Raw genomic sequence first — 24,251 nt, 5'->3', positions numbered from 1 at the left:
GGCCCTGCCTGTGAGGGTGTAACCAGGAGGGGGAGCTGGGGGCAGGGATAGTGCTAGGGGGAAAGGAGAAGGGAAGAGGGCCCTGCCTGTGAGGGTGTAACCAGGAGGGGGAGCTGGGGGCAGGGATAGCGCTAGGGTGAGAGGAGAAGGGAAGAGGGTCCTGCCTGTGAGGGTGTAACCAGGAGGGGGAGCTGGTGGCAGGGATAGTGCTAGGGGGAGAGGAGAAGGGAAGAGGGCCCTGCCTGTGAGGGTGTAACCAGGAGGGGGAGCTGGGGGCAGGGATAGCGCTAGGGTGAGAGGAGAAGGGAAGAGGGTCCTGCCTGTGAGGGTGTAACCAGGAGGGGGAGCTGGGGGCAGGGATAGTGCTAGGGGGAGAGGAGAAGGGAAGAGGGCCCTGCCTGTGAGGGTGTAACCAGGAGGGGGAGTTGGGGGCAGGGATAGCGCTAGGGGGAGAGGAGAAGGGAAGAGGGCCCTGCCTGTGAGGGTGTAACCAGGAGGGGGAGCTGGGGGCAGGGATAGTGCTAGGGGGAAAGGAGAAGGGAAGAGGGCCCTGCCTGTGAGGGTGTAACCAGGAGGGGGAGCTGGGGGTAGGGATAGTGCTAGGGGGAAAGGAGAAGGGAAGAGGGTCCTGCCTGTGAGGGTGTAACCAGGAGGGGGAGCTGGGGGCAGGGATAGTGCTAGGGGGAGAGGAGAAGGGAAGAGGGCCCTGCCTGTGAGGGTGTAACCAGGAGGGGGAGCTGGGGGCAGGGATAGCGCTAGGGGGAGAGGAGAAGGGAAGAGGGCCCTGCCTGTGAGGGTGTAACCAGGAGGGGGAGCTGGGGGCAGGGATAGCGCTAGGGTGAGAGGAGAAGGGAAGAGGGTCCTGCCTGTGAGGGTGTAACCAGGAGGGGGAGCTGGGGGCAGGGATAGTGCTAGGGGGAGAGGAGAAGGGAAGAGGGCCCTGCCTGTGAGGGTGTAACCAGGAGGGGGAGCTGGGGGCAGGGATAGCGCTAGGGGGAGAGGAGAAGGGAAGAGGGCCCTGCCTGTGAGGGTGTAACCAGGAGGGGGAGCTGGGGGCAGGGATAGGGCTAGGGGGAAAGGAGAAGGGAAGAGGGTCCTGCCTGTGAGGGTGTAACCAGGAGGGGGAGCTGGGGGTAGGGATAGTGCTAGGGGGAAAGAAGAAGGGAAGAGGGTCCTGCCTGTGAGGGTGTAACCAGGAGGGGGAGCTGGGGGCAGGGATAGTGCTAGGGGGAAAGGAGAAGGGAAGAGGGCCCTGCCTGTGAGGGTGTAACCAGGAGGGGGAGCTGGGGGCAGGGATAGCGCTAGGGGGAAAGAAGAAGGGAAGAGGGTCCTGCCTGTGAGGGTGTAACCAGGAGGGGGAGCTAGGGGCAGGGATAGTGCTAGGGGGAAAGGAGAAGGGAAGAGGGCCCTGCCTGTGAGGGTGTAACCAGGAGGGGGAGCTGGGGGCAGGGATAGCGCTAGGGGAAGAGGAGAAGGGAAGAGGGCCCTGCCTGTGAGGGTGTAACCAGGAGGGGGAGTTGGTGGCAGGGATAGCGCTAGGGGGAAAGGAGAAGGGAAGAGGGCCCTGCCTGTGAGGGTGTAACCAGGAGGGGGAGCTGGTGGCAGGGATAGCACTAGGGGGAGAGGAGAAGGGAAGAGTGCCCTGCCTGTGAGGGTGTAACCAGGAGGGGGAGCTGGTGGCAGGGATAGCGCTAGGGGGAGAGGAGAAGGGAAGAGGGCCCTGCCTGTGAGGGTGTAACCAGGAGGGGGAGCTGGGGGCAGGGATAGTGCTAGGGGGAAAGGAGAAGGGAAACGGGTCCTGCCTGTGAGGGTGTAACCAGGAGGGGGAGCTGGGGGCAGGGATAGTGCTAGGGGGAAAGGAGAAGGGAAGAGGGTCCTGCCTGTGAGGGTGTAACCAGGAGGGGGAGCTGGGGGCAGGGATAGTGCTAGGGGGAGAGGAGAAGGGAAGAGGGCCCTGCCTGTGAGGGTGTAACCAGGAGGGGGAGCTGGGGGCAGGGATAGCGCTAGGGTGAGAGGAGAAGGGAAGAGGGTCCTGCCTGTGAGGGTGTAACCAGGAGGGGGAGCTGGGGGCAGGGATAGCGCTAGGGGGAGAGGAGAAGGGAAGAGGGCCCTGCCTGTGAGGGTGTAACCAGGAGGGGTAGCTGGGGGCAGGGATAGCGCTAGGGGGAGAGGAGAAGGGAAGAGGGCCCTGCCTGTGAGGGTGTAACCAGGAGGGGGAGCTGGGGGCAGGGATAGCGCTAGGGGGAAAGGAGAAGGGAAGAGGGCCCTGCCTGTGAGGGTGTAACCAGGAGGGGGAGCTGGGGGCAGGGATAGCGCTAGGGGGAGAGGAGAAGGGAAGAGGGCCCTGCCTGTGAGGGTGTAACCAGGAGGGGGAGCTGGGGGCAGGGATAGCGCTAGGGTGAGAGGAGAAGGGAAGAGGGTCCTGCCTGTGAGGGTGTAACCAGGAGGGGGAGCTGGGGGCAGGGATAGCGCTAGGGGGAGAGGAGAAGGGAAGAGGGCCCTGCCTGTGAGGGTGTAACCAGGAGGGGGAGCTGGGGGCAGGGATAGCGCTAGGGGGAGAGGAGAAGGGAAGAGGGCCCTGCCTGTGAGGGTGTAACCAGGAGGGGGAGCTGGGGGCAGGGATAGCGCTAGGGGGAGAGGAGAAGGGAAGAGGGCCCTGCCTGTGAGGGTGTAACCAGGAGGGGGAGCTGGTGGCAGGGATAGTGCTAGGGGGAAAGGAGAAGGGAAGAGGGCCCTGCCTGTGAGGGTGTAACCAGGAGGGGGAGCTGGTGGCAGGGATAGCACTAGGGGGAGAGGAGAAGGGAAGAGTGCCCTGCCTGTGAGGGTGTAACCAGGAGGGGGAGCTGGTGGCAGGGATAGCGCTAGGGGGAGAGGAGAAGGGAAGAGGGCCCTGCCTGTGAGGGTGTAACCAGGAGGGGGAGCTGGGGGCAGGGATAGCGCTAGGGGGAGAGGAGAAGGGAAGAGGGCCCTGCCTGTGAGGGTGTAACCAGGAGGGGGAGCTGGGGGCAGGGATAGTGCTAGGGGGAGAGGAGAAGGGAAGAGGGTCCTGCCTGTGAGGGTGTAACCAGGAGGGGGAGCTGGGGGCAGGGATAGCGCTAGGGGGAGAGGAGAAGGGAAGAGGGCCTTGCCTGTGAGGGTGTAACCAGGAGGGGGAGCTGGGGGCAGGGATAGTGCTAGGGGGAGAGGGGAAGGGGAGAGGGGAAGGGAAGAGGGCCCTGCCTGTGAGGGTGTAACCAGGAGGGGGAGCTGGTGGCAGGGATAGTGCTAGGGGGAGAGGAGAAGGGAAGAGGGCCCTGCCTGTGAGGGTGTAACCAGGAGGGGGAGCTGGGGGCAGGGATAGTGCTAGGGGGAGAGGAGAAGGGAAGAGGGCCCTGCCTGTGAGGGTGTAACCAGGAGGGGGAGCTGGTGGCAGGGATAGCGCTAGGGGGAGAGGAGAAGGGTAGAGGGTCCTGCCTGTGAGGGTGTAACCAGGAGGGGGAGCTGGGGGCAGGGATAGTGCTAGGGGGAGAGGAGAAGGGAAAAGGGCCCTGCCTGTGAGGGTGTAACCAGGAGGGGGCGCTGGGGGCAGGGATAGTGCTAGGGGGAGAGGAGAAGGGAAGAGGGTCCTGCCTGTGAGGGTGTAACCAGGAGGGGGCGCTGGGGGCAGGGATAGTGCTAGGGGGAGTATTACAGTAAAAGGGGGACAGAATGATATCATCTTAGTAACTGTAGAGACTGGAAACAAAAGCGCTGCTGTAACGTGTCAGAAATCAGGACGCAGATTCCCCAGCCCCACATATAAACGCTGGACTGGGTCTGACCCTTACTATTCCCCCCCGGGTTATCCCGATGGGCAGCAGGGACACATGACAGGAAAACGCCATCATACCTTGGAGGCTTTTTTGCTTTTGAGAATTCGGACAACCTCTCCTTGTTCCATTACCCTGTTATATAGTATAATGGTATCTGAGGACTCGGGGCTGGAGGCACCAGGTGCCTGATTATTAGGCGGAGGTACAGGACGGGCGTCTGCTTGGTAGTCTTGTCCCGTTACTTGTTTATATTCTGCTTTCAACTCTAAAAGCTGTCTCACAGCTGCGTCTATCTGAGGCTGATGCCCAAAGAGCAGAGGAGAAAGAAAGGAGCAGAAATGTATAGAGAAGAGCCCAGAGCCCTACACAATCCTATCTGCCAGTATACAGGATACGGTCACTGACATATAGTGTATGACGCCATTATGTGAGCCAATCAGCTCTGTCTGACATCACCGCTTCCCAGTGCAATGATAGGTTCCCTGATCAGCTGACATAAGCGTTATGTACGAGTAGCAGACGCCTGAATACGGGGAGCCATGCGCACACTCTAGTACTGAACACGCACACACAGCGGCTTATAGTAATGGCTGCCGCACAGGAATCAGGTGCACGAGTAATGCGCATTTTACATGAGCCGTGAGACCAGCAGATAATAACTAGGTATAAATAAGTATAGAGGAAGAGCTGAGTGACAGCTGGGTACTGAATTAAATGAAGGGAAAAGGGAATTGGGAAATGGGACCCTGCACAGGTTAGTAATTTTAAATTAGTCTGTAAACCAACTGTACCGCGTTATTATTCTGGGATTAATCATATAAATAACAGTGTGTTAGTGGTGCTCCCAGGAGTATATAAATGTATATATTTATTGTTTTATTTTGCAAGAGCAAAGAAGAAAAATTCCTTTTTGGGGCACTCTTAAATTATACAAGTGTAATAATTAAAACGTAACTTTTATTACCTACTTATATAAAATAGATGATTATACATCTTAGGCGAATATAATTTTCTATGTATCCTAGATGGTATTGATTCTATATCTAGGAATTTCCCTCCGAATGATCAGTTGGTACAGTGCCGTGATCCAAAACTGCAACATTGTTACCAAATCATGTCTGTATAAAGCAGGCACCTGTACACTGAGGGATGTAACCTATTATATAGCAGCCTCAGAAAGTAACTCAGTAATGCACATAAATATATATAACTTGTGAGGATCTAATCAAGTGATTGAGATCACACATCTGATTAGGAACAAGTATTCAATGGTCTACTGACTCTTATCATACATATACCATATAATCATGGGACTCTAAGGTTAATACCCACAGGTCTAACTAACCATATCAGTCAGGACAATTAGTGGATTTCAGTCATATATCTGCAGCAAGAGGAGTATTATATTCATATAGTCACAATTATATAATTATATTGACCGCGCATACAGAGTGTAATGACATATGTCGACTGAATAGACATCCGCGCACTCCTAGTTGAAGAGTGGAGATCTCGTCTTACGCCAGAAGAATTCTCAGATTCTGGGAATCCAGCAGGGCTCCCAGATGAAGAATACCCTGCGAGGGATGCAGGGAGGACTTTTTCCCTGTTGATTAAACATCTGTGCCGAGAAGAAGCCACGGTTATCCTGACCTGGCTGTAAAACAAGAGATATGGTAAGAACTTACCTTTGTTATCTCTGTTTCTACGAAGTCCATAGGGTCCACAGGGTGACCTTGGGGGTATAGCTGGATCCTGGATCCTCGGGCACCACGGAGTTAAAGCTTTTAGCTGCTCCCAGGATGCACTTGGGTCCAACCTCCCCTATACCCCGCCCCCGAGCCACAGGCACCTCAGTTGGTAAGCAGCCCAGGCCGGAGGAGGAGACGAAACAGAGAGAAGGAAGACTGGAACACACAAGAACCATACTCACAGAAATGGGAGACGGAAAACCGGTGACCAGTCACAGAGCCCATATGAAGCCAGGTGCGTCAGGGCGGGTGCCCTGTGGACCCTATGGACTTCGTAGAAACAGAGATAACAAAGGTAAGTTCTTACCATATCTCTTGTTTTCTACTTCAGGGTCCATAGGGGTCCACAGGGTGACCTTGGGGATGTCCCAAAGCAGTCCAACTAAGGGCGGGGACGCTCCTGTGCTGATAGGAGAACCCGGCGCCCAAAGGATGCATCCTGAGAGGCAAAGGTGTCAAACGCATAGAACCTCAAAAAGGTCTGAATGGAAGACCAGGTGGCCGCCTTACAGAGCTGAACAGCAGAGGCGCCACGGCTAGCAGCCCAAGAAGGGCCCACGGACCGAGTGGAATGAGCCTTAACAGAGGCTGGAACAGGTAAACCCTCCTGCATATAAGCCTCAATAATAACAGAACGAAGCCAACGGGCTAGAGTCTGTTTGTTGACAGGCCAACCCCTCTTGTGAAAACCAAAGAGGATAAACAAAGAATCCGACTTCCTCACAGAACTAGTCCGGTCCACATAAACCTGGAGTGCCCTTACAACGTCTAAGGAAGTCTCCCCAGCCGAAAGATCAGGTGACTGAAAGGCTGGTACAACAATTTCCTGATTAATGTGGAACCTGGAAACCACCTTAGGCAGGAAATCAGGACGAGTGCGAAGCACCGCTCTGTCCTGATGAAAAATCAGAAAAGGGGGACGACAAGAAAGCGCCCCCAAATCTGAAACCCTCCTGGCAGAAGCAATTGCCAAGAGGAAAACAGTTTTAAAAGTTAGCCACTTGAGCTCCACTGACTCCAAGGGCTCAAAAGGAGGACCCTGTAAGGCCCTAAGAACCACCGCCAAATCCCACGGGGCCACAGGTGGCACAAAGGGAGGCTGGATTCTCAAAACACCCTGGAAAAAGGTGTGTACGTCCGGCATAGCAGCGATCCTGCGCTGGAACCACACCGACAGAGCAGACACGTGTACCTTCAGTGAAGAAAGACGTAATCCTAAGTCCAAACCGGACTGAAGGAAAGCCAGAATACGCGAAACTCGGAACACCTGGGGATCATAGTTTCTGGCCTCGCACCACTGAAAGTAAGTGTGCCACACTCTGTGATAGATCCTCGCGGAAGCAGGCTTGCGCGCCCTCAGCATGGTGGTAATAACGGAGCTAGAAAAGCCCCGAGACCTCAGGACGGCTGTCTCAAGAGCCACGCCGTCAAAGATAGTCGACCCAGATCCGGGTGAAGACAGGGCCCCTGAGACAACAGGTCCCGCCGTTGAGGTAGGAGGTACGGAGCGTCGATGGACAGGCTCCGCAGATCAGATTCAGGTCAGGGGACTGACTTGGCCATTGCATAACATTCCACTTTTTAGCCTTAAAAAACTCTTTGGTTGCTTTTGCAGTATGCTTCGGGTCATTATCCATCTGCACTGTGAAGCGCCGTCCAATGAGTTCTGAAGCATTTGACTGAATATGAGCATATAATATTGCCCGAAACACTTCAGAATTCATTCTGCTGCTTTTGTCAGCAGTCACATCATCAATAAATACAAGGGAACCAGTTCCATTGGCAGCCATACATGCCCACGCCATGACACTACCACCACCAGGCTTCACTGATGAGGTGGTATGTTTTGGATCATGAGCAGTTCCTTTCCTTCTCCATACTCTTCTCTTCCCATCACTCTGGTACAAGTTGATCTTTGTCTCATCTGCCCATAGGATGTTGTTCCAGAACTGTAGTGGCTTTTTTAGATGTTGTTTGGCAAACTCTAATCTGGTCTTCCTGTTTTTGTGACTCACCAATGGTTTACATCTTGTGGTGAACCCTCTATATTCACTCTTGTGAAGTCTTCTCTTGATTGTTGACTTTGACACATATACATCTACCTCCTGGAGAGTGTTCTTGATTTGGCCAATTGTTGTGAAGGGGTTTATCTTCACCAGGGAAATAATTATTTTGTCATCCACCACAGTTGTTTTCCGTGGTCTTCCGGATCTTTTGGTGTTGCTGAGCTCTCCGGTGCGTTCTTTCTTTTTAAGAATGTTCCAAACAGTTGATTTGGCCACACCTAATGTTTTTGCCATCTCTCTGATGGGTTTGTTTTGATCTTTCAGCCTAATGATGGCTTCACTGATAGTGACAGCTCTTTGGATCTCATATTGAGAGTCGACAGCAACTGATTCCAAATGCAAATGTCACACCTAGAATCAACTCCAGACCTTTTACCTGCTTAATTGATAATGAAATAACGAGGGAATAGCCCACACCTGTCCATGAAATAGCTTTTGAGTTGATGGTCCCATTACTTTTGGCCCCTTAAAAAGAGGGAGGCACATATAGAAACCGTTGTAATTCCTACACCGTTCACCTGATTTGGATGTAATTACCCTCAAATTAAATCTGAAAGTCTGCAGGTAAAGCACATCTTGTTTGTTTCATTTCAAAGCCATTGTGGTGGTGAATAGAGGCCAAAATATGAAAATTCTGTCAATGTCCCAATATTTATGCACCTGACTGTATAGAAAATTATATTCGCCTAAGATATATAATCATCTATTTTAGTAGGTAATAAAACATAAGTTCTAATTATTACACTTGTATAATTTAAGAGTGCCCCAAAAAGGAATTTGACAGCTGGTTACGCCAATTAGAGCTCAGTAACATCGGTCACAATTGCCCTATTACGCCCCCTTCATGGTTGTACATAGCACTCAGCACTTACGGGAGATACGTTTTCTTACCTTTGACGCTTTCTCTGCCTTTAATTTCCGGACGACTTCCCCCTGATCGGACACTTTGTCATATGCGGTTTTGCAGTCGTGGCGGATGGCAGCTGGCGTGCGCAGAGAGGCCGCCGGAACATTCCCCGGCTTATAGTCCTCACCGGCTGCCTGCGTGTATTCTGCTTTCAGTGATAGAAGTAATTTTACAGCTGCGTCAATCTCTGATTTCTCCGTTTTCTTTGCTTTGAGATCCCGGATTAGATCTCCCTGAGCTGTGACCTTGTTATACAGAATTACGGGATCGTCTGCTGGTAGGCGACCGACATTCACTGCGACGTCCGCAGCCTTTACCTTGGTCTGTGGAAAAGCCAGAAGTCTATCAACAGAGACCTCATAGATGGGTCACAGGAGGAGACTATAATACACATACATGTCAGCTGGTGCTGGGTATATGTATAATAGTATAACACATGGCAGGAGAGCACATATATAGGCAGGGTCACAGGAGGAGACTATAATACACACATACATGTCAGCTGGTGCTGGGTATATGTATAATAGTATAACACATGGCAGGAGAGCACATATATAGGCAGGGTCACAGGAGGAGACTATAATACACACATACATGTCAGCTGGTGCTGGGTATATGTATAACACATTAGTTGGAAATCAAAGCTACACACCTAAAACTGTATGGTGACCCGTGTTTTCCCCTGCTCCCCCCTTAGGCCCGTGTTTTTCCCTGCTCCCCCCCTTAGGCCCGTGTTTTCCCCTGCTCCCCCCTGTAGTCCTGTGTTTTCTCCTGCTCCCCCTGTAGGCCCGTGGATTCCCCTGCGCCCCCCGTGGGCCTGTGTTTTCTCCTGCTCCCCCTGTAGGCCCGTGTTTTCCCCTACGCCCCCCTTGGGCCTGTTTTTTCTCCTGCTCCCCCTGTAGGCCTGTGTTTTCCCCTACGCCCCCCTTGGGCCCATGTTTTCCCCTACGCCCCCTGTAGGCCTGTGTTTTCTCCTGCTCCCCCTGTAGGCCTGTGTTTTCTCCTGCGCCCCCCGTAGGCCTGTGTTTTCCCCTACGCCCCCCTTGGGCCTGTTTTTTCTCCTGCTCCCCCTGTAGGCCTGTGTTTTCCCCTACGCCCCCCTTGGGCCCATGTTTTCCCCTACGCCCCCTGTAGGCCTGTGTTTTCTCCTGCGCCCCCCCGTAGGCCTGTGTTTTCCCCTACGCCCCCCTGTAGGCCCGTGATTTCTCCTGCGCTCCCTGTAGGCCCGTGTTTTCTCCTGCGCCTCCCGTAGGTTAGGAACATCCTATTTGTAGCTCATATACTCTTACTTACCTCTTTCTTGGTGCCAGCTGTCTTTGCTTTCTCTTTGGAGCCAGACGTTGGCATCTCCTTGGTGTGCCCATCTGGTATATAAAACAAGACACATGGCGCCTCCTTACAGCTGTGCGGGCTGGAGAGCATAAAGGAGATTTCAGACACCAGAGCTCAGTATTATTATACACAATCTGCTATGTCTATGGGAGGGAACCAGTGACATTGCCAATGTATGACGTGCCCCAATGCCCCTGGTTACTAGGGAGGGAACCAGTGACATTGCCGATGTATGACGTGCCCCAATGCCCCAGGTTACTAGGGAGGCAACCAGTGACATTGCCAATGTGTGACGTGCCCCACTGCCCCTGGTTACTAGGGAGGCAACCAGTAACATTGCCAATGTATGACGTGCCCCAATGTCCCAGGTTACTAGGGAGGGAACCAGTGACATTGCCAATGTGTGACATGCCCCAATGTCCCTGGTTACTAGGGAGGCAACCAGTAACATTGCCAATGTATGACGTGCCCCAATGCCCCTGGTTACTAGGGAGGCAACCAGTGACATTGCCAACGTGTGACGTGCCCCAATGCCCCTGGTTACTAGGGAGGCAACCAGTAACATTGCCAACGTATGACGTGCCCCAATGTCCCAGGTTACTAGGGAGGCAACCAGTAACATTGCCAACGTGTGACGTGCCCCAATGCCCCTGGTTACTAGGGAGGCAACCAGTAACATTGCCAACGTATGACGTGCCCCAATGTCCCAGGTTACTAGGGAGGCAACCAGTGACATTGCCAACGTATGACGTGCCCCAATGTCCCAGGTTACTAGGGAGGGAACCAGTGACATTGCCAACGTATGACGTGCCCCAATGTCCCAGGTTACTAGGGAGGGAACCAGTGACATTGCCAATGTATGACGTGCCCCATTGCCCCTGGTTACTAGGGAGGCAATCAGTGACATTGCCAATGTATGACGTGCCCCAATGCCCCTGGTTACTAGGGAGGCAATCAGTGACATTGCCAATGTATGACGTGCCCCAATGCCCTGATTACTAGGGAGGCAATCAGTGACATTGCCAATGTATGACGTGCCCCAATGCCCCTGGTTACTAGGGAGGCAACCAGTGACATTGCCGATGTATGACGTGCCCCAATGTCCCTGGTTACTAGGGAGGCAACCCGTGACATTGCCGATGTATGACGTGCCCCAATGCCCCTGGTTACTAGGGAGGCAATCAGTGACATTGCCAATGTATGACGTGCCCCATTGCCCCTGGTTACTAGGGAGGCAACCAGTGACATTGCCGATGTATGACGTGCCCCAATGTCCCTGGTTACTAGGGAGGCAACCAGTGACATTGCCAATGTATGACGTGCCCCAATGTCCCTGGTTACTAGGGAGGCAACCAGTGACATTGCCGATGTATGACGTGCCCCAATGTCCCAGGTTACTAGGGAGGCAACCAGTGACATTGCCGATGTATGACGTGCCCCAATGTCCCAGGTTACTAGGGAGGCAACCAGTGACATTGCCAATGTATGACGTGCCCCAATGCCCCTGGTTACTAGGGAATGTTTCCAGAATGGCTGAACGCAGTGTAGCCTCTGGAGCACTGGGTTTGCTGCCAGTGCTTGTAGGCAGAGCGCCAGCCTGGCCGTATTCCATAAGTGCTCAGAGCAACAATAAAAGAAATGAGCCACATGACAGAGAGAAACAATGTGTCCACCGCTACAATCGTTTGATATCTGGCAGAGGTGCCCAAACTCCGTCACTACATGCCAGGTTTATGGATATCCATGCTTGGGCACAGCTGACATAATCAGCACCGCAATTAGATTTAACCCTTTCGACTTAAGCATGGATATCCTTAAAAACTGGACTGTAATGGCAGAGTTTGGGAACCTCTGCTTTATGGCATGAAGTGCCACCTGCAGAATATACCCGCCTCCAGCAGGGCAGCAGGGCAGCAGGGCAGCAGAGCTGTGTAAGTGGGCAAAAGGCCCCTGGTACATGTTAGGCGATGGCAGCACAAACAAACTTTACCAATGCTAAATCGTACAACTCTCTTACTCATTCTGAATTTATGTCACGTTTTTGCACCTACAACACTACAGTAAAAGGAAGAGACGGATGTGTATAGGGAGACGGGAAGCGCAGACAATAGAGCGCAGACAATAGAGCGCACATAACGCTCTTATATCTCCAGTTACACAGTAACAGCACAGAGACATCTAACAGTGATAAGAGACCGATGTGTATAGGCGGCACAGAGACATCTAACAGTGATAAGAGACCGATGTGTATAGGCGGCACAGAGACATCTAACAGTGATAAGAGACCGATGTGTATAGGCGGCACAGAGACATCTAACAGTGATAAGAGACCGATGTGTATAGGCGGCACAGAGACATCTAACAGTGATAAGAGACCGATGTGTATAGGCGGCACAGAGACATCTAACAGTGATAAGAGACTGAAGATTATACAGGAATAATTCTGGTATATCTGACACTATTCATCTATAACTTTCTAGTTTCAACTAAAGTCTTGGCCATCGCCCTGATGAGGACACAGATTATTACCTGATGGGCTCATAAGGTTCATCACAAATATAAAAGCCTCTTCTCTGCAGCTGGATAAGGTCCCCCTTTCTCAGACTCTTCAGGCAGGGGTCTCCCAGCATCACCTCTTCTTGCTGAAAGAGAAAACCTGCACACATCACACCCAGCGAGAGCGCCCGCACACATCACACCCAGCGAGAGCGCCCGCACACCTCCCACCCACAGAGTGCCCCCGCAAACCTCCCACCCACAGAGTGCGCCCGCAAACCTCCCACCCACAGAGTGCGCCCGCAAACCTCCCACCCACAGAGTGCGCCCGCAAACCTCCCACCCACAGAGTGCGCCCGCAAACCTCCCACCCACAGAGTGCGCCCGCAAACCTCCCACCCACAGAGTGCGCCCGCAAACCTCCCACCCACAGAGTGCGCCCGCAAACCTCCCACCCACAGAGTGCGCCCGCAAACCTCCCACCCACAGAGTGCGCCCGCAAACCTCCCACCCACAGAGTGCGCCCGCAAACCTCCCACCCACAGAGTGCGCCCGCAAACCTCCCACCCACAGAGTGCGCCCGCAAACCTCGCACCCACAGAGTGCGCCCGCAAACCTCGCACCCAGAGAGTGCGCCCGCAAACCTCGCACCCAGAGAGTGCGCCCGCAAACCTCGCACCCAGAGAGTGCGCCCGCAAACCTCGCACCCAGAGAGTGCGCCCGCAAACCTCGCACCCAGAGAGTGCGCCCGCAAACCTCGCACCCAGAGAGTGCGCCCGCAAACCTCGCACCCAGAGAGTGCGCCCGCAAACCTCGCACCCAGAGAGTGCGCCCGCAAACCTCGCACCCAGAGAGTGCGCCCGCAAACCTCGCACCCAGAGAGTGCGCCCGCAAACCTCGCACCCAGAGAGTGCGCCCGCAAACCTCGCACCCAGAGAGTGCGCCCGCAAACCTCGCACCCAGAGAGTGCGCCCGCAAACCTCGCACCCAGAGAGTGCGCCCGCAAACCTCGCACCCAGAGAGTGCGCCCGCAAACCTCGCACCCAGAGAGTGCGCCCGCAAACCTCGCACCCAGAGAGTGCGCCCGCAAACCTCGCACCCAGAGAGTGCGCCCGCAAACCTCGCACCCAGAGAGTGCGCCCGCAAACCTCGCACCCAGAGAGTGCGCCCGCAAACCTCGCACCCAGAGAGTGCGCCCGCAAACCTCGCACCCAGAGACTGCGCCCGCAAACCTCGCACCCAGAGACTGCGCCCGCAAACCTCGCACCCAGAGACTGCGCCCGCAAACCTCGCACCCAGAGACTGCGCCCGCAAACCTCGCACCCAGAGACTGCGCCCGCAAACCTCGCACCCAGAGAGTGCGCCCGCAAACCTCGCACCCAGAGAGTGCGCCCGCAAACCTCGCACCCAGAGAGTGCGCCCGCAAACCTCGCACCCAGAGAGTGCGCCCGCAAACCTCGCACCCAGAGAGTGCGCCCGCAAACCTCGCACCCAGAGAGTGCGCCCGCAAACCTCGCACCCAGAGAGTGCGCCCGCAAACCTCGCACCCAGAGAGTGCGCCCGCAAACCTCGCACCCAGAGAGTGCGCCCGCAAACCTCGCACCCAGAGTGCGCCCGCAAACCTCGCACCCAGAGAGTGCGCCCGCAAACCTCGCACCCAGAGAGTGCGCCCGCAAACCTCGCACCCAGAGAGTGCGCCCGCAAACCTCGCACCCAGAGAGTGCGCCCGCAAACCTCGCACCCAGAGAGTGCGCCCGCAAACCTCGCACCCAGAGAGTGCGCCCGCAAACCTCGCACCCAGAGAGTGCGCCCGCAAACCTCGCACCCACAGAGTGCGCCCGCAAACCTCGCACCCACAGAGTGCGCCCGCAAACCTCGCACCCACAGAGTGCGCCCGCAAACCTCGCACCCACAGAGTGCGCCCGCAAACCTCGCACCCACAGAGTGCGCCCGCAAACCTCGCACCCACAGAGTGCGCCCGCAAACCTCGCACCCACAGAGTGCGCCCGCAAACCTCGCACCCACAGAGTGCGCCCGCAAACCTCCCACCCACAGAGTGCGCCCGCAAACCTCCCACCCACAGAGTGCGCCCGCAAACCTCCCACCCACAGAGTGCGCCCGCAAACCTCCCACCCACAGAGTGCGCCCGCAAACCTCCCACCCACAGAGTGCGCCCGCAAACCTCCCACCCAGAGAGTGCGCCGCAAACCTCCCACCCAGCGAGAGCGCCCGCACACATCACACCCAGCGGCAGAGCCCGCCCGGCGGCACAGGCTCACCTTGCTGCTTCTGTTGACATACTGCTTGAAGTCTTCCTCTTTCCCAAGCACCGGCTTAGTGATTAGATGGTCGTAGTTGACACAGATTGTCGGGGTGAAGGGAGCTTTAGGGGTTTCTGCCAACCAAGTTATCTTGGCGGTTTTCTTATAGTCCTTGTTATCCAGGTTGAGCTTGGCATCCAGAGACTGTATTTTCCCATTAGGATCTCTGTTGCGGGGGAAGAACACAGTAAATACAATATATAAAACCGTCACAGTAACATCCTGTGCTGGGAACTCGCCTCGTCTGTGAAAACCTAACATTATGTGAAGCGTTGTATTATATTTCTATATAACGCAGTCATCAGTCAGCTATAGTGCCCTAGTGAGTGCCTCATGCCTCAATGATGTAAACAGTTCCTATTTATTCCTATTATGGGATCAGCACATAAAATTAAAGAACCAGCAAAGTTCCCATCATGAGACAGGCTCGCCCAGGACCCTTTCTTGGCCTATCAGGGCATACCGTCAGGCTGATATGATGTAGTCGCTATATGTATTATATGCTTCCTGAACATTACAGACCATCATCCAAACACAACTCGCTGGGACGTCCACGTGTTTCTCACCGATGGATCTTTGTGATGATGATATTTCCCCAGTTGATGAAGGTGACCATCTCCCCTACAGACAAAGTTTCTGCATCTGCTCCTTCGATGAGAACTCGGGGCCCGTACCATACAGGCTTTGTGCCAACCTCAGCGTTCTGCAAAACAGACACAGGACAACATATCATTGTGAAGTCATCTCATACTCCATCCCAGTCACAAGAGTTTCTACCTTCACTACCAGGGCTATTCCCTAACTCTAACCATCCACTACCAGGGCTATTCCCTAACTCTAACCATCCACTACCAGGGCCATTCCCTAACCCTAACCATCCACTACCAGGGCCATTCCCTAACTCTAACCATCCACTACCAGTGCCATTCCCTAACCCTAACCATCCACTACCAGGGCCATTCCCTAACTCTAACCATCCACTACCAGGGCCATTCCCTAACCCTAACCATCCACTACCAGGGCCATTCCCTAACCCTAACCATCCACTACCAGGGCCATTCCCTAACCCTAACCATCCACTACCAGGGCCATTCCCTAACCATCCACTACCAGGGCCATTCCCTAACCATCCACTACCAGGGCCATTCCCTAACCCTAACCATCCACTACCAGGGCCATTCCCTAACCCTAACCATCCACTACCAGGGCCATTCCCTAACCCTAACCATCCACTACCAGGGCCATTCCCTAACTCTAACCATCCACTACCAGGGCCATTCCCTAACTCTAACCATCCACTACCAGGGCCATTCCCTAACCATCCACTACCAGGGCCATTCCCTAACTCTAACCATCCACTACCAGGGCCATTCCCTAACCCTAACCATCCACTACCAGGGCTATTCCCTAACTCTAACCATCCACTACCAGGGCCATTCCCTAACCCTAACCATCCACTACCAGGGCCATTCCCTAACCCTAACCATCCACTACCAGGGCCATTCCCTAACCCTAACCATCCACTACCAGGGCCATTCCCTAACCCTAACCATCCACTACCAGGGCCATTCCCTAACTCTAACCATCCACTACCAGGGCCATTCCCTAACTCTAACCATCCACTACCAGGGCCATTCCCTAACTCTAACCATCCACTACCAGGGCCATTCCCTAACCATCCACTACCAGGGCCATTCCCTAACTCTAACCATCCACTACCAGGGCCATTCCCTAACCCTAACCATCCACTACCAGGGCTATTCCCTAACTCTAACCATCCACTACCAGGGCCATTCCCTAACCCTAACCATCCACTACCAGGGCCATTCCCTAACCCTAACCATCCACTACCAGGGCCATTCCCTAACCATCCACTACCAGGGCCATTCCCTAACCATCCACTACCAGGGCCATTCCCTAACTCTAACCATCCACTACCAGGGCCAATCCCTAACCCTAACCATCCACTACCAGGGCCATTCCCTAACCATCCACTACCAGGGCCATTCCCTAACCCTAACCATCCACTACCAGGGCCATTCCCTAACCATCCACTACCAGAGCTATTCCCTAACTCTAACCCTAACCATCCACTACCAGGGCCATTCCCTAACCCTAACCATCCACTACCAGGGCCCTTCTCTAACCCTAACCATCCACTACCAGGGCCCTTCTCTAACCCTAACCATCCACTACCAGGGCAATTCCCTAACTCTAACCATCCACTACCAGGGCCATTCCCTAACTCTAACCATCCACTACCAGCACCATTCCCTAACTCTAACCATCCACTACCAGGGCCATTCCCTAACCATCCACTACCAGCGCCATTCCCTAACCATCCACTACCAGGGCCATTCCCTAACCATCCACTACCAGGGCCATTCCCTAACCATCCACTACCAGGGCCATTCCCTAACCATCCACTACCAGGGCCATTCCCTAACTCTGTAACACTGAGACCGTGCAGTGTCCATGCCGTGTTTGTGCAGTATTGAAGCCCTAATGTATTGTAACTTCCACTGCAACGGTAAAAGAGCGTCTGTTTCTTTGCCGGACGGACTAAACCGTTGTGTGTGAAAAAGCCCTAACCGTCACACTACCGGGGACATTCCCTAACTCTTACCGTCCCACTACCATGGACATTCCCCAACTCTAACCCTAACAGTCACACTACCGGGAACATTCCCTAACCCTAACAGTCACACTACCAGGGACATTCCCTAACTCTAACCGTCACACTGCCGGGGACATTCCCTAACCCTAATAGTCACACTACCGGGGACATCCCCTAACTCTAACCCTAACAGTCACACTACCGGGAACATTCCCTAACTCTAACCGTCCCACTACCGGGAACATTCTCTAACTCTAACCCTAACAGTCACACTACTAGGGAACATTCCCTAACCCTAATAGTCACACTACCGGGGACATTCCCTAACTCTAACCCTAACAGTCACACTACCAGGGACATTCCCTAACTCTAACCGTCACACTGCCGGGGACATTGCCTAACCCTAACAGTCACACTACCGGCGACATTCCCTAACCGTCACACTACCGGGCCATTCCCTAACCATCAAACTACAGGGGCCATTGCCTAACTCTAACCATCAAACTACTGGGGCAATTCCCTAACTCTGACCCTAGCCATCACACTATTGGGCCATTCCCTAATTATCATACTACCGGGGCAATTCCCTAACTCTAACCCTAATTGTCACACTACCGGCCCATTCTTTAACTTTGACCCTAGCCGTCACACTACCGGGGCCATTCCCTAACCGTCACACTATTGAGGTCATTCCCTAACCCTAAACATCACACTACCGAGGTCATTCCCTAACCGTCACACTATCGAGGTCATTCCCTAACCCTAAACATCACACTACCGAGGTCATTCCCTAACTCTAACCATCACACTACCGAGGTCATTCCCTAACCTTCACACTACCGAGGTCATTCCCTAACTAACCATCACACTACCGAGGTCATTCCCTAACTAACCATCACACTACCGAGGTCATTCCCTAACCTTCACACTACCGAGGTCATTCCCTAACCCTAACCATCACACTACCGAGGCCATTCCCTAACTCTAAAACTTTTTAAAACTTGTTTCACTTCATTTCAATGAGCTTATAAATACACCTTATTAAAATAGGGATAAAATTAATGACTTTGAGGATACCAAAGACTTGCAATATGTTCAGAATACATGACCAAGGCTGCATGGTATTGTATGTACCATGTATTGTATATGCACCGTGTATTGTTTATGCACCGTGTATTGTATATGCACCGTGTATTGTATATGCACCGTGTATTGTATATGCACCGTGTATTGTATATGCACCGTGTATTGTATATGCACCGTGTATTGTATATGCACCGTGTATTGTATATGCACCGTGTATTGTATATGCACCGTGTATTGTATATGCACCGTGTATTGTATATGCACCGTGTATTGTATATGCACCGTGTATTGTATATGCACCGTGTATTGTATATGCACCGTGTATTGTATATGCACCGTGTATTGTATATGCACCGTGTATTGTATATGCACCGTGTATTGTATATGCACCGTGTATTGTATATGCACCGTGTATTGTATATGCACCGTGTATTGTATATGCACCGTGTATTGTATATGCACCGTGTATTGTATATGCACCGTGTATTGTATATGCACCGTGTATTGTATATGCACCGTGTATTGTATATGTACCGTGTATTGTATATGTACCGTGTATTGTATGTACCAGTCCTTATAGACACACATTGAGGAAGTTATCTAGCTAGTACAGATTCCAGCAATCTCCCCAACACATGAAATAAGTGGTAACACATAGCAACCTTCGGGTGCTTTGCCACTTCGGTCACTCCGTCTTCTGCCTCTGGAATGTTCACCGGAACAACTTGGCTCTTCAGCAAAGCGCTGTACCGCGGGGCAACAGGATCTATCACCTATCGGAGGCAAACACAGGACCGGGTGAGCCACTCCCAGTCTGCAAATGGAAAACTTGTATAATAAGGAGCAGGACATTAACTGGTCTTCTGTGCACTCAGAATGGCGGTATATAGCCAGCACGTATTGCGCACGTGAGCTCAGCATTACTAGTCTGCACGTTTGTGTAATGCAGGGAGATAGAAGCTTTTATACTACCAAGTCAAAGTAACCCTGCAATTTAGCACTTATTTGTAGCACAGAAAATTAAATCAGCCCACAATAGAAACATTATGGCAGAGTGTTTAATAAAATAGACCGATAGACAATACAAATCACTTTTCCTCCCAGGGTCTGGTAAAGTGCGCCCACCGTGAGAATAGCGCACTGCTGACCGGATATGGGGCAGTAAGCAGATAGTGTAGAGAAGGACGCTGCTCAGGAGATAAGTCAGTAAGTGACTGATCACCATAATGGGCGCACTGCTGACCGGATCCTTGCCAAATAACAGCTCTCTTAGGGGCTCATGTAGGGTTGGACGCACCCGATCAGTACCATATGTAGGTGTGACCAACTGAAAGAGCGCAGTACGTGTGTCAGACACACCAGCCCGTGTACGTACAGACAGAAGCGTAGGGTGAGTGAGATCGCTATCTGCATACATTATTATGTTGTGTAATGTGGTCAGAAACCCAAGAGAAAAAACAAGAGATATGGTAAGAACTTACCTTTGTTATGTCTATTTCTACGAAGTCCATAGGGTCCACAGGGATGACCTTGGGGTATAGCTGGATCTGGATCCACGGGCACCACGCAGTTAAAGCTTTTGCTGCTCCCAGGATGCACTGGGTCCATCCTCCTCTACACCTCGCCCCCAAGCCACAGGCACCTCAGATGGTAAGTAGCCAAGGCCGGAGGAGGAGAATAAAAACAGAGAAGGAAGACTGGAACACACAAGAACCATACTCGCAGAATGGGAGACGGAAAACCGGTGACCAGCCACATAGTCCATATGAAGCCAGGTGCGTCAGGGCGGGTGCCCTGTGGACCCTAGGGACTTCGTAGAAACAGAGATAACAAAGGTAATTTCTTACCATAACTCTTGTTTTCTACTTCACGATCCATAGGGGGCCCACAGGGTTGACCTTGGGGATGTCCCAAAGCAGTTCAACTAAGGGTGGGGACGCTCCTGTGCTGAAAGGAGAATCCGACGCCCAAAGGATGCATCCTGAGAGGCGAAGGTGTCAAACGCATAGAACCTCAGAAAAGTCTGGATGGAAGACCATGTGGCCACCTTACACAGCGGAACAGCCGAGGCGGCACGGCTTGCAATCCACGAAGGGCAAACAGACCGAGTAGAATGAGCCTTAACAAACAAACCCTCCTGTGCATAAGCCTCATAAATAACCAAACGAAGCCAACGGGCCAAAGTTTGTTTGCCGGCAGGCCAACCCCTCTTGTGAAATCCAAAGACGACGAACAAGGAATCTGATTTCCGAATGGAACTAGTCTGGTCCACATAAACTTTGAGAGCACGGACGATATCCAAAGAAGCCTCACCAGCCGAGAGGTCGGGTGACTGAAAGGCTGGTACAACAATTTCCTGATTAATGTGGAATTTAGAAACCACTTTAGGTAGAAAACCCGGACGAGTGTGAAGCACAACCCTGTTCTGGTGAAAAATCAGGAAAGGACAAAAAAGCGCACCCAATTCTGACACCATCCTGGCCGAAGCAATTGCCAGGAGAAAAGCCGTTTTAACAGTCAACCCCTTGAGTTCCACCAACTGAAGAGGCTCAAATGTAGGACCCATAGGGCCCGAAGTACCACCGCCAATCCTAAGGAGCCACTGGAGGAACAACGGTAGGCTGAATCCTGAGAACACCCTGGAAAAAGGTGCAGACATCAGACAGAGTAGCTATCTCTGCCTGAAGATTGGAGTACCAAGGACATCTGGGCCAAGCCAGAGCCACCAGCAGAAGCGTGCCGCCATCCTGTTCGATATCCCTGCTGCCTCAGTTCCTCCGGAATTCAGAGGGAATAGACACGCCAGCTGAAACATTCATTTCACTGACAGCGCATCAACCAGGCCTGCACCGGCGTCTCTTGTCCTGCACCCGTACACGGGCAGCTTGTGATTATAACAGGAGGCCATGAGGTTTACCTCCGGCAGTCCCCACCTGTCCACGAGTAGTTGATATACCTCTGGGAGAAGCGATCATTCCCCAGGATGCCCGTTGTGACGGCTGAGGAAGTCCACCTCCCAATTCAGGACTCCTGGAATGAAGACTGCCGAGTTGGCCGGGAGGTGGCACTCTGCCCAAGACAGGATGCGTGACACCTCAGACATCGTTGCTCGACTGTGAGTCCCCCCCTTGACGGTTGATGTACGCCACCTGGTGGTGTTGTCGTATTGAACTTGCATGGCTCTTCCTTGAAGAGCGTGACCGGACAACTGGAAGGCCCTGTACACGGCCCGAAGTTCCAGAATGTTGATGGGAAGAACAGTTTCTTCCGCCGTCCCTGAAGCGAAAGTGGACCCATCACTTCACCCCAACCCCGGAGACTGGCATCTGTCATGAGCAGAACCCAGTCCGGATCCAAAAGGGGCAACCCTTGTTGAGATGTGATGTCTGAAGCCACCAAGCAAGCGACAGGCGCACCTCCGGAGACAACACCAGCATCTGAGTCCTGATCCGGTATGGTAACCCGTTCCATTTGGATAGTATTATCCCCTACAGGGGCCTGGAATGAAACAGGGCATACTCCACCATGTCGAATGCCGACACCATGGACCCCAGAACCCTCATTGCCGAGTGAACCAACACCTGGGAACTCTTCAGATAACTGCTCACTCGTAGTTGTAGGGAGGAAATCTTTTCTGGAGTCAGAAACATCCGTTGCTGACGAGAGTCCAGAAGGGCTCCCAAAATGAACCATCCTTTGTGACGGAAACACGGAGGACTCTTTCCAGTTTATCAGCCACCCGTGCGCTTGCAGACAAGCGATCGTCAGGTGCAGATGTTGTAGAAGTACCTCCGCAGAGCCTGCCAGCAATAGGAGGTTGTCCAGATACGGCAGAAGCCGTATACCCTGGCTGCGCAGATGGGCAGCCATGACAGACATAATTTTGGTGAACACTCTTGGAGCCGTGGAAAGGCCAAAAGGCAGAGCCTGAAATTGGAAGTGAAGCTGGCGTATAGCAAACCTCAGATACCGCTGGTGTGAAGGTGCTATAGGAACATGGAGGTAGGCATCCTGGATATCCAGTGAGACCATATAATCCCCCAGTTCCATAGCCAGAATGCAAAGTTTCCATCCTGAATTTGGGCACTCTGAGGAACTTGTTCAGCGACTTCAGGTTGTGGATAGGCTGATGAGACCCATTGGGTTTTGGAACCAGAAACAGAGAAGAGTAGTAACCCGTCCCGCGTTGAGAAAGCGGAACGGGAACAATGACCCCTGCTTTCAGCAAGGACTCTATGGCTCCCTGAATCTGCAAGACCTTGGTCTTGTCCTGGGAAAGACTCATGCAGAAGAACTGTTGGGGGGTTCTGTGATGAAAGGAAAGGGCATACCCCTGAGAGACCACTTCTCGTACCTAAGCATCCATGGTGGTATTGCACCAGCACTGGGCGAAATTGAAGAAGTCGGTCTCCCACTCTAGTATCTCCCAGAGAGAGGCCCGTCCCATCAGGCTGAAGGCTTATCCTCTGGCTTGGAAGCAGGTCGTGTAATGCTCCAGGCCTGCTTCTTTGGTTTAGGGGCAGCCTTGGTTGACGACTGCCTTGGGAAGAACTGTCCCTTGGACTTACCCTGAGTACGAAAGGACCGAAAGGCAGAGGTCCTAGCCTTAGAAGGCGCAACTGCTAATGGCAGAAATTAGACTTAGACTTTGCCAGGGTATCAACAATTTTGTCCAGGTCAGGGCCGAACAAAATCTCCCCATTAAAGGGTAAGGCCTCCAGGCCCTTCTTGGAATCCGCATCCGCTCTCCAAAAAAGGAGCTACAAAGACCGGCAAGCAGAGACTGTTGCTGCCGAAACTCTGGACGTCAGAAGACTGGCAACCAAAGACGCTTCTCCAATATAGGAAGCGGCATCTCATCTGTCCCACTAAAGCTCTCTGAACCTCTGGAGCTTCCTATCTTCCAGGACATTGGCCCAGCTCTCAATGGCTTTAGCCACCCAATAGATGGCCATGGACGGACAGGCCTCCGCCCCTGAGAGAGAATAGATCGATTTTAAACAAGTCTCCACCTTCCTGTCTGTGGGATCCTTTAGGGATGAAATGAAAGGCATAGGCAAGGTAACGCTCTTGAATAAGCGAGTAATATGAGAATCCACCGCGGGCGGGGTTTCCCACATTTTGCAATGACTTGCAGGAAACGGAAGGCCTCAGCCATATGATCCGTCAGCTGGTCAGATACAGGAAAAACAGCCGAAGTCACTCTTGTCTGTTTGAAATTTGGATACTTGGATTTAGGGGCCAGTGCGTCATCCTCTATGTCAAGAATAGACCGCAGAGCCCTTACCAATGCCAGCACATTAATGGAAGACTTAGTTTCCACCTCCCGGACCGGGGAATCCGAGCCAGAGTCCTCAGGCAATTCCCCATCATCCGAGTCTGACAGTTGCGTAGACCGGGACGACATAACAGGAAGTTTAGATGCCTTCTGAGGTATGTCAGTTCGAAGCATAGCTTGAAAGGCTGAAGATGAAGCCGCCAAACTCTGGACTGAACTGGAGAACACATCCACCCAGGGTGGTTGACCCGCCTGAGGTAGACCCTGAGAGTGAATAACAGACTGTTGTGTCACTGGAGGAGACTGAATATACAGGTAATCCTGCATAAGGACTAACATCCTCATGTATACATACAGCTTTTCTGTGCCTGTGACCTGTAATATACCCCACAGGGGTACAGTGACCAACACAGACCCCTACTGTATTCTGCCATCACCCCCTCCCCCTGATACGGATGTATACATACAGCTTTTCTGTGCCTGTGACCTGTAATATACCCCACAGGGGTACAGTGACCTACACAGACCCCTACTGTACTCTGCCATCACCCCCTCCCCCTGATACGGATGTATACATACAGCTTTTCTGTGCTTGTGACCTGTAAT

At 52.9% G+C, this 24,251-nt stretch overlaps 1 protein-coding gene across 1 annotated transcript in view; it reads right to left on the bottom strand.

Moving 5' to 3' along the window:
- The window catches only part of LOC148435712 (bifunctional glutamate/proline--tRNA ligase-like), a gene marked incomplete at its 3' end in the record, with an annotated part of 144,970 nt that overhangs the window by 868 nt on the left and 119,851 nt on the right, over nt 1-24,251 (bottom strand). The window contains exons 13-18 of the mRNA XM_088465605.1: nt 19,030-19,140; nt 15,231-15,367; nt 14,623-14,830; nt 12,377-12,489; nt 9,809-9,926; nt 8,500-8,838 (exon numbers count right to left, since the gene is read on the bottom strand). Coding sequence (XP_088321731.1) covers nt 8,500-8,838; nt 9,809-9,926; nt 12,377-12,489; nt 14,623-14,830; nt 15,231-15,367; nt 19,030-19,140 — 1,026 coding nt within the window. The remainder of the gene's footprint in view (nt 1-8,499; nt 8,839-9,808; nt 9,927-12,376; nt 12,490-14,622; nt 14,831-15,230; nt 15,368-19,029; nt 19,141-24,251) is intronic.

This window comes from Taudactylus pleione, unplaced genomic scaffold (assembly GCF_031769625.1).
Source record: "Taudactylus pleione unplaced genomic scaffold, aTauple2 ptg002044l, whole genome shotgun sequence".
In the NCBI taxonomy this organism is placed as follows: domain Eukaryota; kingdom Metazoa; phylum Chordata; class Amphibia; order Anura; family Myobatrachidae; genus Taudactylus; species Taudactylus pleione.
This window is presented reverse-complemented; position numbering and strand designations above follow the sequence as displayed.